The sequence below is a fragment of the Chaetodon auriga genome, chromosome 21 (assembly GCF_051107435.1).
Source record: "Chaetodon auriga isolate fChaAug3 chromosome 21, fChaAug3.hap1, whole genome shotgun sequence".
Classification (NCBI taxonomy): domain Eukaryota; kingdom Metazoa; phylum Chordata; class Actinopteri; order Chaetodontiformes; family Chaetodontidae; genus Chaetodon; species Chaetodon auriga.
In genome coordinates this window covers 6359641-6375091 of record NC_135094.1, presented here as the reverse complement: position 1 = coordinate 6375091, position 15451 = coordinate 6359641, and the positions used below count along the sequence as shown (strand labels likewise).

The window sequence follows — 15451 nt, the reverse complement described above, 5'->3', positions numbered from 1 at the left end:
TCTGCCCACTTCCTCACTTTTGTTCACCACGCCAATTGTTTTGGAAAGCTGAAAAAAAAAAAATTATTGTCTGTCAGAAAATTGTTGGGGGGAGGGATTTCAGATGCTTTCAGATGATCGAGCTTCAGCCGAAGCACAGTGATGCCTTAATTGCTCTATAATTGTGATGCAGATTGCTGCGACAGCTGCAGGAATTTCCAAAGGACTACAATCTGTGTTTACGTTTGGCCTCAAAGGACAGCATCTGAGATGATTTCTGCTACTTTTTGAAAAGCTGCAGGCATCTTGCCCTGATCAGCGTCGTTCTTGGGAGAGTCCATGTTTCCCTGGGTGAATAAAATGATGTGGCTGACAAATTGCTGCCCTTAATTTGTTGAATGAAGTGGCTCAGACGTTAAAAAGGAAATTGTTTTCTTCTTTCTGGCTTCGAGCAGTCCCACACTTCCCTCAGCTCTCCGTCGATCGTGTTTATGCTTCTAATCTATCAGCGCTGCAGCTTTTCTATCCATCAAGGCCCAGGTTGAACAGATTAACAGGGAAGTATATTGTTTTGTCCCGGTGTTATGACAGGTCCTAGCAACGCTGAGAGAAAATTTGTCATTCTGTCACTGGCCGTTGTGAAGCTGCGGTTCTGGCACGCAGAGCGCCCACTTATTTATCCACCAAACCCCCCAACTGTCAGAACATATCTGTATGATGACCTGCGCATATTTATGAGAGCTATATATACGACTGTGTGCACCCTCAAGATCCCTGAATCACACTGGAGATAGAAAACTGAAATCAAGGGCTGAAAAGAGGGAAAGAGACGCGACCTTTTTCTCTGCCCTGTTTTGAAATACATTTCTCAGTGGGTGTGATGAACACAACAGGGGAGCTTCACACATTCGGGTTCAGGGAGATTAAGGTGGTACTTACTTGCACTGTGCGTGGTAATACTTAATCAGGTTCTGGAGGAGGTCCACTCCTTTCTTGGTCTTGATCTCATTTACTTTGATCAGGTACTGCAAAGCAAGGAGAGGAGCCGGGTTCAGCCAGGAGTTGAAATTCAGGGTGTGTTTAAAGGATTTTTTGGTTTAATGAGGAATAATGTGGCAGAGCTGCTACACAGAGAATAAAGACTTGTGCTTTGCCATAGACATTTATGAGTATGAACATTTTACTTCATGAAAATTGCATCTGAGCACACATATGCTTTCTGATGGCTTTGATGTATAAGCCAAGACCTTGCCTTGACACTGTGGGAGCGGGGACCAGACTGACAAACACACTTCTAATACAAGGGAATACCATGCCTCTGCCTTGATCTAAATAAAGTTTCAAAAGGAAGATGTGAAATATTTTACATTAGCATCACAAAAAGGAGAGAAGAGCCTCCAGAGGCAGCGCTCTGTGGACTGTGTGCTCTGTCTGAGGATTCAAAACAAACGTCTTCAGACAGCGCTTCCCACCAAACAAACGAATAAGAGATAATCTGAGCTAATCCCGCTGCATGCCAATCCACAGAGATTTAGAAGAAGTCGCGGCTAAAGACCACTTTCAGCTCCACGGCAAAATTTAATCTATGACACAAAAGCTGTCTGAAGCCTCTGACGCCAACACGCAGTTTCAATTTGCTCCTTCCATCACGTGCGTGGATGCATGTATGTTAGCGTACGCATGAGTGCACGTGTATGTGCATGCATGTGTGTATGCATGCATGTGTTGTCCCTTTGTCTGCCTGACAGTGCCCCGCTGGATGGGAGATTATCCACATTTTGTGTGAGCCCTGTGTGGGTTCGGTGTTTTGGAGAGCGCTGCCGCATGTGCGTGTTCAGGCTCTTTTGTGTGAATGAGCAGCATCGCTCGCGCTGCTGCCGCGTCTGAGCAGAACATAATGCGGCCTGCTGAGCGCTGCCTTTCCACACTCCTTCACTGACGGCGTAGGATGAAAAGGGCGAGGGAGTGAGAGCATCCTGTAATCTGGTGATTGAGTAACATGGAGCGAGAGGGAGCGTGAGAGCGAGAGAGTGCATGCACACGGAGAGAAATGAGGTTAAGTGGGATGAACAGATTGTACCACTGACTGCAGCGAATGTTCCACACACACACACACACACACACACACACACACACACACACACACAGCCATGATGACTTTTGATTTAGCAAAATCTTATAGACTTGTATCTTGAAATTAATTCAATTACATAACAAAAAACGAGGTACAATTCAACAAATGCTTCACGTAAACAGCAGATATTCAATGTGTAATAGACATGAGCGACTCCTCTGCGGCGGCGTATGTCATTTTTACACTGTGATGTGAACAGTCTTTGGTTAGTCTTCGGTGTTTTGTTGGTTGTAAATGTTTCTGTGTGATGCATTCACTTGTTCAAATCTGCACAAGGTGTTACTAAACATATATTTAAAATACTATCCACGTACTGTCTGTCTACCCTCAAGCTCCAGGTGGCTTATCAGGGTGATGTCTTATATGACTGTACCTGTAATTTAAACAGTTTGTCAAACTAAACTTCCGGATAAAACAACCACACAGGAACGTTTTGACAAATCAAACTGAGCAAATATCTGACAAATCAAGGTTATTTGTCACATTGATGCAAAAAAATTCAGTGTTGCCATAAAGTACTCCTGTTTATTGACGACTACAACGGCCAAATATAAGCAGATGAGAAGATAATATTAAGATAGTAAAGGTAATAAGATAATAAAGGGATAGCTAGCACGGTATACGGAGCGGCAAAGTCTCTGACAGATGACAAATTTATCTTGTCTCCATGTATATCATCATATGGCACAGTACTAAAGGTATAATGACTAAGATTTAAACTCCTGAGTGATCCAACAAACCCCTCTCTGAAGTGGTTTGACAGCTCTGAGGATCAATGGCAGCGACTCTATGAATACATCAGCAGCTTTTCACATAGCTGGCTTTCAAAACTCATTATTTTTGGCCTGGACGCTGAACTTCACTTGCCCTGGAACTATCACATCGTATATGTACAGAAACAAGTCAATTATGTTCTCAGAATAGAGCCCTTTAATACTTTTTAGGCAATTTCTTCAAACCACAGAGTCATCCAGCTATTATTTACAGCGAGGCTGGTTCACTAACAACTGGCCAAAACCACAACGGCCTTTTGTTTGAAGCTTTTACCCTGAAACAGCCAGCAGACACCGCTCAGAGGACTCCTGCAGTCCTGCAAGGACACAACAAATCAGCATCATGCTGAAAGTCAGAAGACCAACATGTAAAACTCTGCGGATGATTAGAAACGTATAATCAAATCTGGACTCGGGGCAGCCAATGAAAGAGGAAGCCAGTGCTAATACAACGTGGGAGCTACAACTCGTTTTCTGGCATCCTGCATCAACTGGAGGCGGCTGCAAAAACGGACATGAAGCGACTGTTGAGTCCTCTGAAATCATCAGGAGATGAAACTGTTTTGAGTTCAGCTTCAAACTTCTTTTAATTTTATTGCTAAAGATGATTTGATTTTGACAATGTCAAAGGAGAATAGCAAATTTCTTACCATCTGAAGGCAGCTTAATGTTTAATGCTTAAGCTTAGGTCAAAGCACGTAAGCCTCAAAGGGCAGCTAGCATGGCTGTAATATGGTTTCCATCTGCTGTACTCTCACCTGTTCCTCTTGTTTTAGCACTATCTAGAAAACATTATATGTGAGCTAATTATGCCACGCCTGGTCTGTAACAGAATAAGGAGGCTGAACACAGGTGGAAAATGTGGGCAAGGAAACACCTGTGAGTCACTGTGAGAGGAGGGCAGATCAGCACGGCGGGACACAAAAGGACTGCAGCGAGTTTCGTAGTGAATAATTCACACGACCAACAGCAGCGCATCGGCCATCGGTCTATTACGTAATTTGAGTTAAAAATCCTAACAGGATAAAACAGTGAACAAGGCGTAGGCGTCGCCGCCCACCACTAGAGACCTTTTTTGGCAAAGCAGAGTGAGCTCTAACAGTTTGTTCTGATTCTCTTGGGCACATAAAGAGCTCACATTTGTTTTACACTTAATTCTAGCTGTCAGATTTCTATAAGTCAGCCTTTGAGGATTAATAGCAAAGAATTCAAACTGTGTCACGACGTGCTTAAAAGAAACAAGTTTACAGAACCAGAGGAACATCTGAAAACACTTAAAGTAAAGACAAACACTTTGAGTCTTTAGCACGAGTTCAGACTTGTTTGCTGTTACTTTTTTCTAAATACGATCATCGCAGCAGTCTGCTTCAGTCCAGCTCTGAAGCAGACCGCTGCCATACATTCCTTCGTCATGAATTAATGCAGGTACAGCTGTATCTTTTGAGGCTGCTCTCATCCCTGCATGTGGAGCTGCGTGAGTGTTAAAGTTATTCTATGAATTATTCAAATCATCTGAGAGAAAGAGTCAATTCAGGCTTAAAAACCAGTTTAAAATGCAGCTGCAGAAGAAGACTTTACATACTGTGGGATTTTAATAAGTGGGCGTTCAGACCAAAAATAGCAGTGCGTTGGCGTTGCTACAGGTACCAATAAGAGGATGAAATGCGATCCTGGAAGGATAGTTTGGCTATCCTGAAGGCCTGTCAGACGTTACATCACTGTGATTTATAATATTAAAAGGCAGTATTTCACAAATTTATCACGATGAAGATTTTCATCACAGTCTACCCGGGTGCCCTGGTGGCCTCAGGATTTCAGGTGCTGACCACAAATTGCAATCTCTCCAGTTCAATTCCAGCTGGGAACATTGGATGCCCCTCATTTCTTGTCATCTCTCTACTGTTAACTATCTGCAGCCCTGATTCAAAGGTTGGACGCTGTGTAAAACAAACAGAATATGATCATCTGCAAACCCATTTTGACATATAACTCAATTGAAACCAATACAAAGACAATATATTTAATGTTTCACCTCATCAGCTTCATTGATTTTTGAAAATATCTGCTTATTCTGAATTTGATGCAGCAACATGTTTCACACAAGTTGGATGAGGAGCAACTAAAGACTGGGAAAGATGTGGAACGCTCCAAAAACCCCTGCTTGGAACATTCCACAGGTTCATTGGTAACAGGTGATAGTATCATGATCGGGTGTGAAAGGGGCATCAAGACTTACTATGCAGAGTTTAGCTGCTTTGCAGGACGATGCTGCAGTTTTTTGTACCCTAATCTCATTGAAATAAAGGAGGAATTTGAGGAATTGTTGTTTGACAGAGTGCAAATGTTGCCAGACCACCTCAAACACTACAAAAATGTGGTCTACAATGAGACAGCAGCACAGAAGATTCACACTAAGACAACTGGACATCTCAGCGTTGTGTTGAGGGGATTTCATCAGCAGCCTGTCCATTACAGGACCTGGCTTTTACAACCTACCTCACACATCTGGAGCTGGAAGAGACGCCGCTCCTTCTCCATCTCCTCCGCGATCTCAGCGCCGGTGATCTCCGTGCGGATCATCCCGTGCTGCTTCGCGTGCTCTCGCTTCTCCTTCTCGATCTTCGTACTGACACAGATGAGAGGACAATTACCCAATGGATGCACTTCTCTTCTTCGCCCCGTCTGTTTTTCATCATGCATCTAGTTTTGTGTTTTACAACGTGTGCAATATCTTCTACAAAACTCCTGGAGGGTCCAAGCAATATTGCAGCACATAATCAACAGTGTTTGATCCATTATTCAATACTCTGTAATGAGCAAGAAGGGGCAAATATGCGGTATTACAACAGCACAATTTAATTATCCACTTACAACTTGGCCTCGTAGTCTTTCCATGCTTTGTCAAAGGGCTTCTTTATGTCCTGCAGAAACACACGAGGACAAGCATCAGCAAACTACTAAGAGGTGACCGTGGGGACGGAGTTATTTGCAGAGTTGGATCGCTCCCAGAGTTCCAGCAAACGCCTCACTCCACTCACGATTTATGCCCTGGATGGCCAGCGAGCGATCACACCCCTCCTCGTACCCCGAACATCAAGGGTTCATGACCCAGTTACTCGCCACTCGCCTCAAGCACAACACAAAGGCAGTGTTTACTTCTGCAAGATTTACAGTGTGATCTCTTGAACAGAGAACTCTCCCCCGTCTCCCTGGTCTCTTCTCGCTTACACACTCAACATGCACATGCACAGAAGTTGAGAGATTAACAGAGACGTGCTGACGAGGCCTCTATTTTCCCCGTCCTGCTGCTGAGCCGGGCCGTGGGGGGCCCCAAGAGAGTCGAGAGACAGAGAGAGAAATAAAAACCTCAGGAAGAGAAACTGTTTTACAGTAAATCTTACCCCTTTCACGCCTTTCAAATCGCCCTTCAGCAGCGAGTCCAGAGTGAAGATCACATTGTGGCTGAGGCTCTGGAGCTGTGAGAGGACACACAGGGAGGAGGAGAGAGAGCACACGGAGTGATAATGTAGGAGGTTTTTGGAGGACAAGGCTGAGGATATTCCATATTTTTCCTTTCATCAACAAATGAAAGTAGTCCCAAACAAATACACTACTTACTCCTGTTTGAGTAACATTTGCTAAAAGTTAAAGGTCCCATCTTTAAAAAAATAAATGTATTTGTGATTAGCTGCTAAATGCTCTGCAGCGTTCACCAGCTGATGGCTAACTTTGCCAGTCTGCAGTTTGCCGCTGGGCAGGTGGTGCTTACTGGGTTTTAACAGAGCTTTTTTTTGCTGCAAACAGCTACCTGCTGCTGCTGGAAAAAATGCTGATGAGAGAGGTGAGAGTGAACCAAAACAGCAAAGTTGTGGGCCGAGAAACAACAACAACGAGCTAAAAGGCTACAAAGCTACATACAGGTGAGGGAAACTGCAGAGTCAGGTGTTAATCCTGTGTGGGTTTGTCACCACGAGCAACCCCTTCCACATCATACGTGGTCATTTTATCTGTTGTTAGTTCCTTGTTAGTGCTGCTTTAAAGTATTACGTATTCGGTGTGAATGAATGGAAAAGGATGGACTTTTTGTGGGATTTATTGACAATTAGAAAAATCCAGAATAACACCGGCCTCGTCCTCGACCCTGCAGCAGCGCATCAACACATTCATGCTGCTGCTGACTCAAGAAACCAGCAACATAATAGCTGCCAAAAAAGAGCACAAGTGCAAGTTAGTCTATTGAAGAATTAGCAAAACCTTGACGTTGCCAACAGCTTGGGTTGCCACAGTTATGCTCAGCAGCTCTAACCATTAGGATCAGCAAGGTCATTTACAACAGTACTAAGCATTTAAGTCCCTGTTGTTGTTAGCCAAGTCCACACAGACACACAGCAGCGGTCAAGGAAGTAAACAACGCTTAATGGGTGCTAATGTGCTTCTTAAGTGCCTGTCTTGCATATGGTCAGTGTCAGAATCAATCTTCCACTGGCTGAGTGCCGGTGTGCTCTAACAGCACATCCTGGAAACCCTCACTGTCTCTTCAGCTTTCTCCATGTAAAGGATTCTCGAAAAGGAAACGAAGGCTGAGAAAGACACAAAAAAAGCTGGTTAAATCTGTTTATAAAATCCTTACATTTGTGCCGATGACACATGTAGGACATCTAGGACAAGCGCTATTCATCAATTCTCATTTGTAGTGCACGCACACACCAGCAGCCCTCAGGGCGCAGTTATTGAAGTCTAAAAAACTCAATAAAACTCTCAAAATGGAAAAGACAAGAGTCAAGAGACAGAGAAAAAAGGAGAGGAGATCATTTCCCTTTCCCGCAATATGCAGGTAGCGCCGACAGGTGGGTGATTTAAGCAGGTTTCCGAATGGACACACACACACACACACACACACACACACACACACACACACACACACACACACACACACACACACACCCATACAGAGCTGTTCCTGGTGCTGCCAAGTGTATTTATGGAGTCTAATCTCGCTGTCAGCCACACAGGAAGAGAGGGAGAGAGCGGGGACTGGCTCTTCTTCCAACAACAATCACTCACAGAGGATTCAAACAGGACACATTATTCAACAGAAACGTCAGGGGAAATCCACAGCAGGCAGATAAGAGCCTCCACTGGAAAAAAAAAAAGGCATGGTGGTACATACAGCCACGGTCAGCTATACCATCCGGCAGTAATGACAGCTCTGAGTGTGTAGGAGAATTTTTACAGCAAAGAGATTGATGAAGGTCTCTGCTGCAACCTGTGAGCACATACATCTCTATTACTACATGTGAGAGGACGTTTGCAGACCACATTCACCAATCACCTCTTCAACATGCATGGAGTCAACATGCCACCCTTCACCTAATGTAATCCTAATCTTAACCTTACACCCAAATCCTAAACCACTTATGGAAGTGAAGACAGGAAAAATAAGATCTCTTTGGAGAATTTTCCTCTTCCTGTCCATACGTAGGACAATATGAGTGTATGAGCGCTGACATGTTGAGCTCACCAGGTTCTTCAGCAGGGCCGAGAGCTCCTTAGTGAGGGAGGAGAACTTGACGAAGGCCGTTCCCAGGTCGGGGTTGTCCCGGCTGATGAAGTTGCTGCCGAACTTGTCCAGAGCCTGAGCGTAGTTCTCCTCATTCTGGACGTGGTCTGAGTTGGAAACAGAGAAGAAAAGCCAACCACCAGTCACTTTATCTGCCCTGAACTCTGGCCGATGATTAGCATGTGTACAGGAAGTGGCCTGCGGTCTCTGCAATGGTATGACAGCGGTAGACTGCAGGTGTAACAGTCACAAAGGCAGTCAGTTGAAGTGATGAACACATATCCTCAAAGGGTCTCTTGGCTAGCTGTCCTGAATATCGAAAACTGTCAAAAACTTTTTCTTTGGTTAGACAGCGTCTGTGTTACATCATAGTTTGCCAGTTTTGAACAGTTTCATTTTGGCAAAGCTTAAACTTTAATATAATTTAAACGAGTTTTCTAAAAAAAAAAAAATTCACCCCTGTACAGTTGTCATGAATGGGAAAACCATTTTTTTTGGGCCAGAAGCAGCGTCCATCTGTCCGTGTTGTTAAGTGAGAGATGGGGAGGAGCTGATATTTAGACTGCTGCCAAATCTGACGAAGAGTCGTGAGTTGGAGGACAGCTGAGACGAGCACCCTGCAGAGCTAACTCCTGGTTAGACTCCAGGTCTTCAAAACAGCAGACGCTCAAACAGTTTAAGTTATATTTTAATGAAATCAAGCCCCATTTTTTGATAATATTCATGGTTTTCTACAACAGCCATTCAATGTATTTATGTTCAGTAATTATCTCTCTATAGTAGGTTTTATTAGCGGTCCCTAGCTGGATTCAAAATGCCTTCATACATACAAACATGTATCCAGTGTTACAGTTTGCAATTTTATCTACAGCAATAACAGCGTCACTTTCTACTGTTCGCTTTGTTTGCACCATATTGGCGCTGCGCTTCGTTACTGCTGATGCAAACCCAACATTTCCTCCTTCTGCTGCTTCAAATTAAAAGCACTGAACTGGCAATATATTAAATATTGCAGGAAGTAATGGAACAAGAGGGAGCGGCCACAGTGAGCTGCTACTCATCTCCAACTCCTCGACAAGGTAACCAACTCCGCTGTGTCCTGCTGTTGAGTGGAAAACTACTTGGCCTCAGTGCATCGTGAAATCAAGTCGCACTTTCTCATGGCATGATAGGAAAAAGCCAATTATTGACTGACGTCTTTATTAAGACAATGTGCGTTTGTTTGGCTGCGCTGTAAACAGACACACCAGCTGCTCCTCTGTTGTGTTTTTAACAAAGCAGATGCTCAAAGGGTGTTTGATGCAGTACTGAACTGCACTTGCTGTTACCACCAGTGACCACAGGGGTCACCAAACCAACCAGGACTGAAATCCTGAGTATTATAACGGTGTTTCTGAAATACATTAGCAAGATGGATCAACATCCCATTCTTATGTCTATTTTTGGAGCACATACAGTATTTAGTCTAATTATTAGATCAGCTGAAGGAACTATTGTTCGTCACAGACTCGACTTGAGAGTTGTTCCAACTGTTTTGAGACTTTCTCAACCAAAGAGTCACAATGAGAGCACGGTCTGAAGTGTTTTCTGTGGAGAACAAACAAACTTCTTCTTTTTTTTTTTTTTTGGTGGAACAAACATCTGAAACTGTCAATTTAGAGGGAGGAGGCTGCTCTCAGAAGTATTCAGTGGAAAATTACTGAGGATCCATGTCACAGCAACCAGCAAAACAAACTCAGGTGTTGGTTTCTGGGACAGCCTGAACACAAACACACAAAACACCATCTGTCCCACAAAAGGCAGCGTTCCAGACAAAAAAAGCAACCCTCGTTTTTTTATTAAAGATATTTAAGAAATCCTGGGCTTTCCTCTGGGGACGTCTTTTATCTTTTGGAAAGGGTTGCGAACAACCATCAACTGAAGCAGGCATGATAAATTTAGAAACAGTCTCACCTTGTCCTGAATTGTAGATCGCCTTCACTGATTTCTTCACCTTCTGCAGGGAGGTTCGGTCCTGGTCTAATGCCTGAGAAAAGAGGGGGAGAGGACGCTTATAAACCCCCTGAGTTTGTGTCATCCTTTAAGAACATGCTGGAAACGCTCACATCAAAAGACAGCACAGATCATTTGGATTTTCCATGCCCTTGTTTTAATGCTACGCCACACATGAATTTAAGGCATAAGAAGAACAATATTTGCTCGGTGGTTCAAAGCATGCACACTCCACAGAGCTAATGCAGACGGAGAGCTCACAATACAGTGCTTGACCTGAATGTGGCATAAGTCATTATTTCAACACTGCTGACTGCGGGAGCTAAGCCTTTGTGCGCTCCAACAGGCAAAATAAAGAGGCAGTATATCCATTTTATCACGTTTAGGCTATTTATTATGATGATTATTCTCAATGAAATATTTAAAAGCAGAAAAATAAACACTGCCGCTGACCTATTGTTACTGAGAGTTATCTGTCTCACTTCCTTGCAATTTCAGAGATTAATGCTCGCAGTTCAGCATCAAAGGCACCAGCGAGTTACAATAATGACTAATACAAGTAGAAAACACTTCACAGACACTGTAAATCACGGCACTCGTGATATGTAACTGTGATGCAGAGCTATATTTACAGAAAATCCTACATGGCCAAGCTAGTGTGACCCTTGAACTGATTTATAAACCAGCTCCCCCGACTAAAAACGGCTTCACACAAGGGAAATTCATCATCATAAACATCATCCACATACAAGAAAGACTCTTCACGTGCCCTTTATTGTTCCCCTCATTCCCTGCCAGAGGAATCATCAACCGCATCTTAACTTACACCACATTTGTGTATGTTTTTTTTTTATTTCACAGCCTTTTACAATAGATAACAGATTGTGCCTGATACCTTCAGCCACTTGATTACATGTTTGGTGATTGTGTAAACCCCCTTTAAACCCAAAGACAGTGATTTATGCATTTTCCACTGCAATCAGATCACCTGGCTAACAGCCATTTGTTGGCTTTTCAGTGAAAGAAAGCATCCAAATCCCTCAAAGAAGAAATAATCGGTTAAGGAATGTCTTCTTCAAATATGTCAAAGCTGTAGTTTGAATGTTATGCATGAATCATTTCACACAATCTTTAGCCGTTAACCCAAATAAATCATTTTAACCTGCGACACTGGAAATGATCCTGGAGCAGACAAGAACAACTGTTTCACAAGTCTCCCGCATTGAACAACACACTGAACACTGATAAATGGGTTGACTTGCATGCACATCATGCTGGCGTCAACACAAAACCCCATTCAATCTGACCACCATCGCTATCTGCCCAAAATATATGTTTAATCTAGTGACAAGCCCCTGGAGCACTGCAGCACCTTCTCTGTCATTAAGGTTCTAGCAGTTATTTATCAGGTGTATTTCCCTGATTACTATCTGTAATCATGGCGTGATAAAACAAAAAGGAAGATGTTTATTTGTTGGAAGGGTGAAGTTACAGCAGTCCTGAGGTCAAGCGTTTATTCCTGCTGTGACTTTCCTCAGCGCACAACAAAGCGACGCTATGAAGATCACCTGTCACACCGAGCGCCATCTGTCTGTGTGACATCTGATAGAATTCATTCACCGCAGGAAAAGCTGAGATAATTGGGACACTCGTTGAACTCAGGCAGAGCAACACAAACACACACCTGAATCACCTCTCGACTAAATGATTCAACATGTCAAATGTGAGCGCGTCTTGGCGGTTTTCACAATAATGTGTTCTGACGGTACGATGATTTCATACCCAGCCCATCTTAGCCAGAGGGAATGGAACCATAACTCTGCCATGTTTACTCGTAATAGATGATAAACACCAGCAAAAACTCCATTACATCAAGGTCAGCCGGCTAAGAGCAGGCACACACACACACGCATACAAACAACAGTGGGCTAATTAAATTTCACAACATAATTAAGGCGTGCTTGGCCTCCCCTGGACAGTTTTACATGGCTCTTCCCCAATTATGACAGCAGTAGTTTGTCGCCGCGGGGCTCTTTCTGCAGGGGCCGAGCCCTTTGATCCCCCGGCACATGGGAACAGACTCTGCTGCCCAGTACCTCCCCACACTGCCTCATTATTTCGCCTTGTGTCTGTTTGGCTGAACAGTGGCCCGAACTGGCTTGTGCCAACATTAAAATTTTATAGAACCATTATCTCAATATTGCCTCTGTATGTATTATCTTGATAATCACTTTAATGAAAAACTAAACTGCATGAAAACATACTTAAATGATGAGAGAGTTGCACTCAAAGCTTGAGGTTACTTATCCAGTAACCCCTGTTCTCTGATAACATGAGTGAGCCGCCTCACTATGAGAAGCACTCAGTATTATCCTCAGAAGACGTTATATTATTACTCCAGTCAGTATTGGTTGACGGTGGTGACGCTCACATCAAGTCAACTTTTAATTCCTCTTCTCACTTTGCTCAAAAAGCTTCTGTCAGCTAACACGAGTCTGGGTTTGGGCTACTCCACGATGGAAGCTGTGAAAGCTACAATACTTTTATTGAAAATAACAAACTAGACTACAAGCTAATCATAAAATGAGCTTAACACACTGAAGCTATTTCACATTCCTCTGTTAAGTAACAAAATACACAGATTTTGTGTAGCCTTGGTTCTAACGTTGGTGCACAGCTCAACAGTCCAACCAGGCAAGCTAACACCCTGCTAGCAGTAGTGTGGTTGTTAGCCACTTAGCTAACTCTTTGAAGTTGTCACAGTGCAACTTACCCTGCTGTTGGCTAATCAAGTGTTAGCTTCTGCTAGCACATAGCACAAGCGCTACTCACCGTACTAGCTAAGTCTATGTAGCGCACCACAGCGTAAGAGTAATTTTCAGTACAGGTTCTTGAATCATAATGATGGATTTGTCTTTGGTTAATCAACAGCTCTCTCAAAAATTAATTAGTTAACCGCAGCTGATGAACAGAAACTTAATTAGCAACAATTCTGATAATTGATTGATTATTTCAGTCATTTTATCAAACAAAACGCTAAACATTCTTCTCCATCGTGATGATTTGCGGCTGTTGTGTGTTTTTTATTAAAGTGAATATCTTTGGGTTTTGATCACATAACATTTGAAGACGTCACCGTGGGCTCTGGGGAGCTGTGACATTTTTATATGTAATATTTACTACAGAACTTAATTCAGAAATGTGACTGATGTTGTTCTATAAGCTGAAAGATAATAATTTTCTTATGACAGTAACAACAAGCAGACTCCATCTCAGCGGATAGACACCATGTGTTACACAGCATAAGTCGCGGATTGGATCCCCATAACGGCCGACACATTTACTAACAAGCCGTGTTTCCTCTCAATGCGTCCCTTGAACCCACCAAACCCCGCCCTCGTCGCTCAGTTTGAGCCCGTCTGCAGTTTGAACGCCTCCGTAGAAAATCTGTGATTATTCAAGGGTCGTGGTGCGGTGCGCTGATTAGGATGAAGATCACAAAACAGAGGCTGAGCAGGCAGATTGACTTTTGTGGCGCTCGTGTTGAGAGCAGCTGGCACCGTCACCCAGGGGTCACCCATAATCCACTCAGTCTGTGCACGTAATTAAATTTTCAGCTGTAACATGAACAAGCTTTAGCAGGTTCACTTTCTTAGCTCTTTTTTTAATTCACGCCCATACATTAAATCTAAAACTGGATGTGGATTACAAAACTGAGAACATTTGGTCCAAATCCCAACAGCACATTCGAGAGGATAAACAATGCATGTCTACACACTGGCCAGCAGTATTTAAGTGGCAAATGTGACTAATGTAACTTGGAGAGGCGGTTTGTTAAAGCTGTTATCTGTCAGCTTTTTAGGAGGACAAAAAAAAAAATCAATGAAGTAGCACCATCTTGGCACACAGTCTTTGCAAACCCTTGGCAACAGGCAAGAATGCCTCCAAACTCTGTTCTCCAAAAGGCCGACAACTATTGAATACAGTCAAAGGATTGTTTTTATCTGCCAGCAGCCAATGGCGAGCTCCCACTCAACCCGAGGGGATTAGCAAGTGTGACAATGCCAAAACATCTGCGGTCGCTCGTCTCTGCACCCGAACAGCAAGTGATGTGTACTGTATGGACGATTTATTTAGTGCTGCTAAAAAAAAAAAAAGAAGCGAAGAATAAAGCCCTTTTTTTGGCCGTGTATTATCCGACTGAGAAATATCTATCTTGAGGAGCCATTTGTGCTGTGAAAGGCAGCATGTCTGTGTCAGAACGCTTTTAGGTGGAAGCATGTCAGAGCCCAAGAGGTCAAGGGTCAACCTGAGGGAGGTGAAGGGCAGTGGCCATGTGTGATGCCTCAGCAAGACCAGATTCTGCAACCAGCGTGAGCAGCGAGGTCAGATGTGTCCTTCAGTGTCCTTCCAAGTTCAGAAAATGTCTGATGTGAAAAATCAGGCAGCATTCTGGCATTTCTGGCATTTCATGCAGGATGCAAAGAGAGATTATATTAGCCAATGACCTGAAGCGATTTGCTGAGTGGAGAAAATTAATCTGAAAAGATGAATAATAAAGAAAATAGAGCTTCCAGCTTATATATTTTGGTGTTTTGGACTTTTGGTCAGACAAACAGAGACATCTGAAGACACAACCTCAGAGAAAATATAAAAATGGAATGAAATTTGTTAGCTGCTGCCCTGCTTACAACAAACATAACCCCAAAAATGACCAAAAGCCCTTGAAGTGTGTCCCATGCTACTGATGGGGTCAGTGGGGACTGACTTCCTGGCTCCCAAACAGCCACACAAACACACACAGTCATGCCCAGGAGGTCAAAGCTTGGGGGGGAAACTGTTGGTTGAAGTGTCCGGGCATGACTGACTGGAGGCCGTCTCAGCTTCACGCTTCCTGCCCGAGGCCTTATCCTTCCTCAGCAGCCCTGCCGCTTCCCCTGCAGCCGTCCTTTGACAGGAAGCAGGAAGCGGCCAGGCGTGTCAGTGTCCTGTCCCGGGTCGGCAGCACTCCGT

General features: G+C 43.6%; 1 protein-coding gene across 7 annotated transcripts in view; it reads right to left on the bottom strand.

Moving 5' to 3' along the window:
* The window catches only part of asap1b (ArfGAP with SH3 domain, ankyrin repeat and PH domain 1b), a 52461-nt gene that overhangs the window by 22678 nt on the left and 14332 nt on the right, over positions 1 to 15451 (bottom strand). For all 7 annotated transcript variants that reach the window (XM_076761121.1, XM_076761125.1, XM_076761123.1 and 4 more), the window contains exons 2-7: positions 10400 to 10472; positions 8408 to 8553; positions 6288 to 6362; positions 5758 to 5807; positions 5383 to 5512; positions 919 to 1004 (exon numbers count right to left, since the gene is read on the bottom strand). In XM_076761121.1, coding sequence (XP_076617236.1) covers positions 919 to 1004; positions 5383 to 5512; positions 5758 to 5807; positions 6288 to 6362; positions 8408 to 8553; positions 10400 to 10472 — 560 coding nt within the window. The remainder of the gene's footprint in view (positions 1 to 918; positions 1005 to 5382; positions 5513 to 5757; positions 5808 to 6287; positions 6363 to 8407; positions 8554 to 10399; positions 10473 to 15451) is intronic.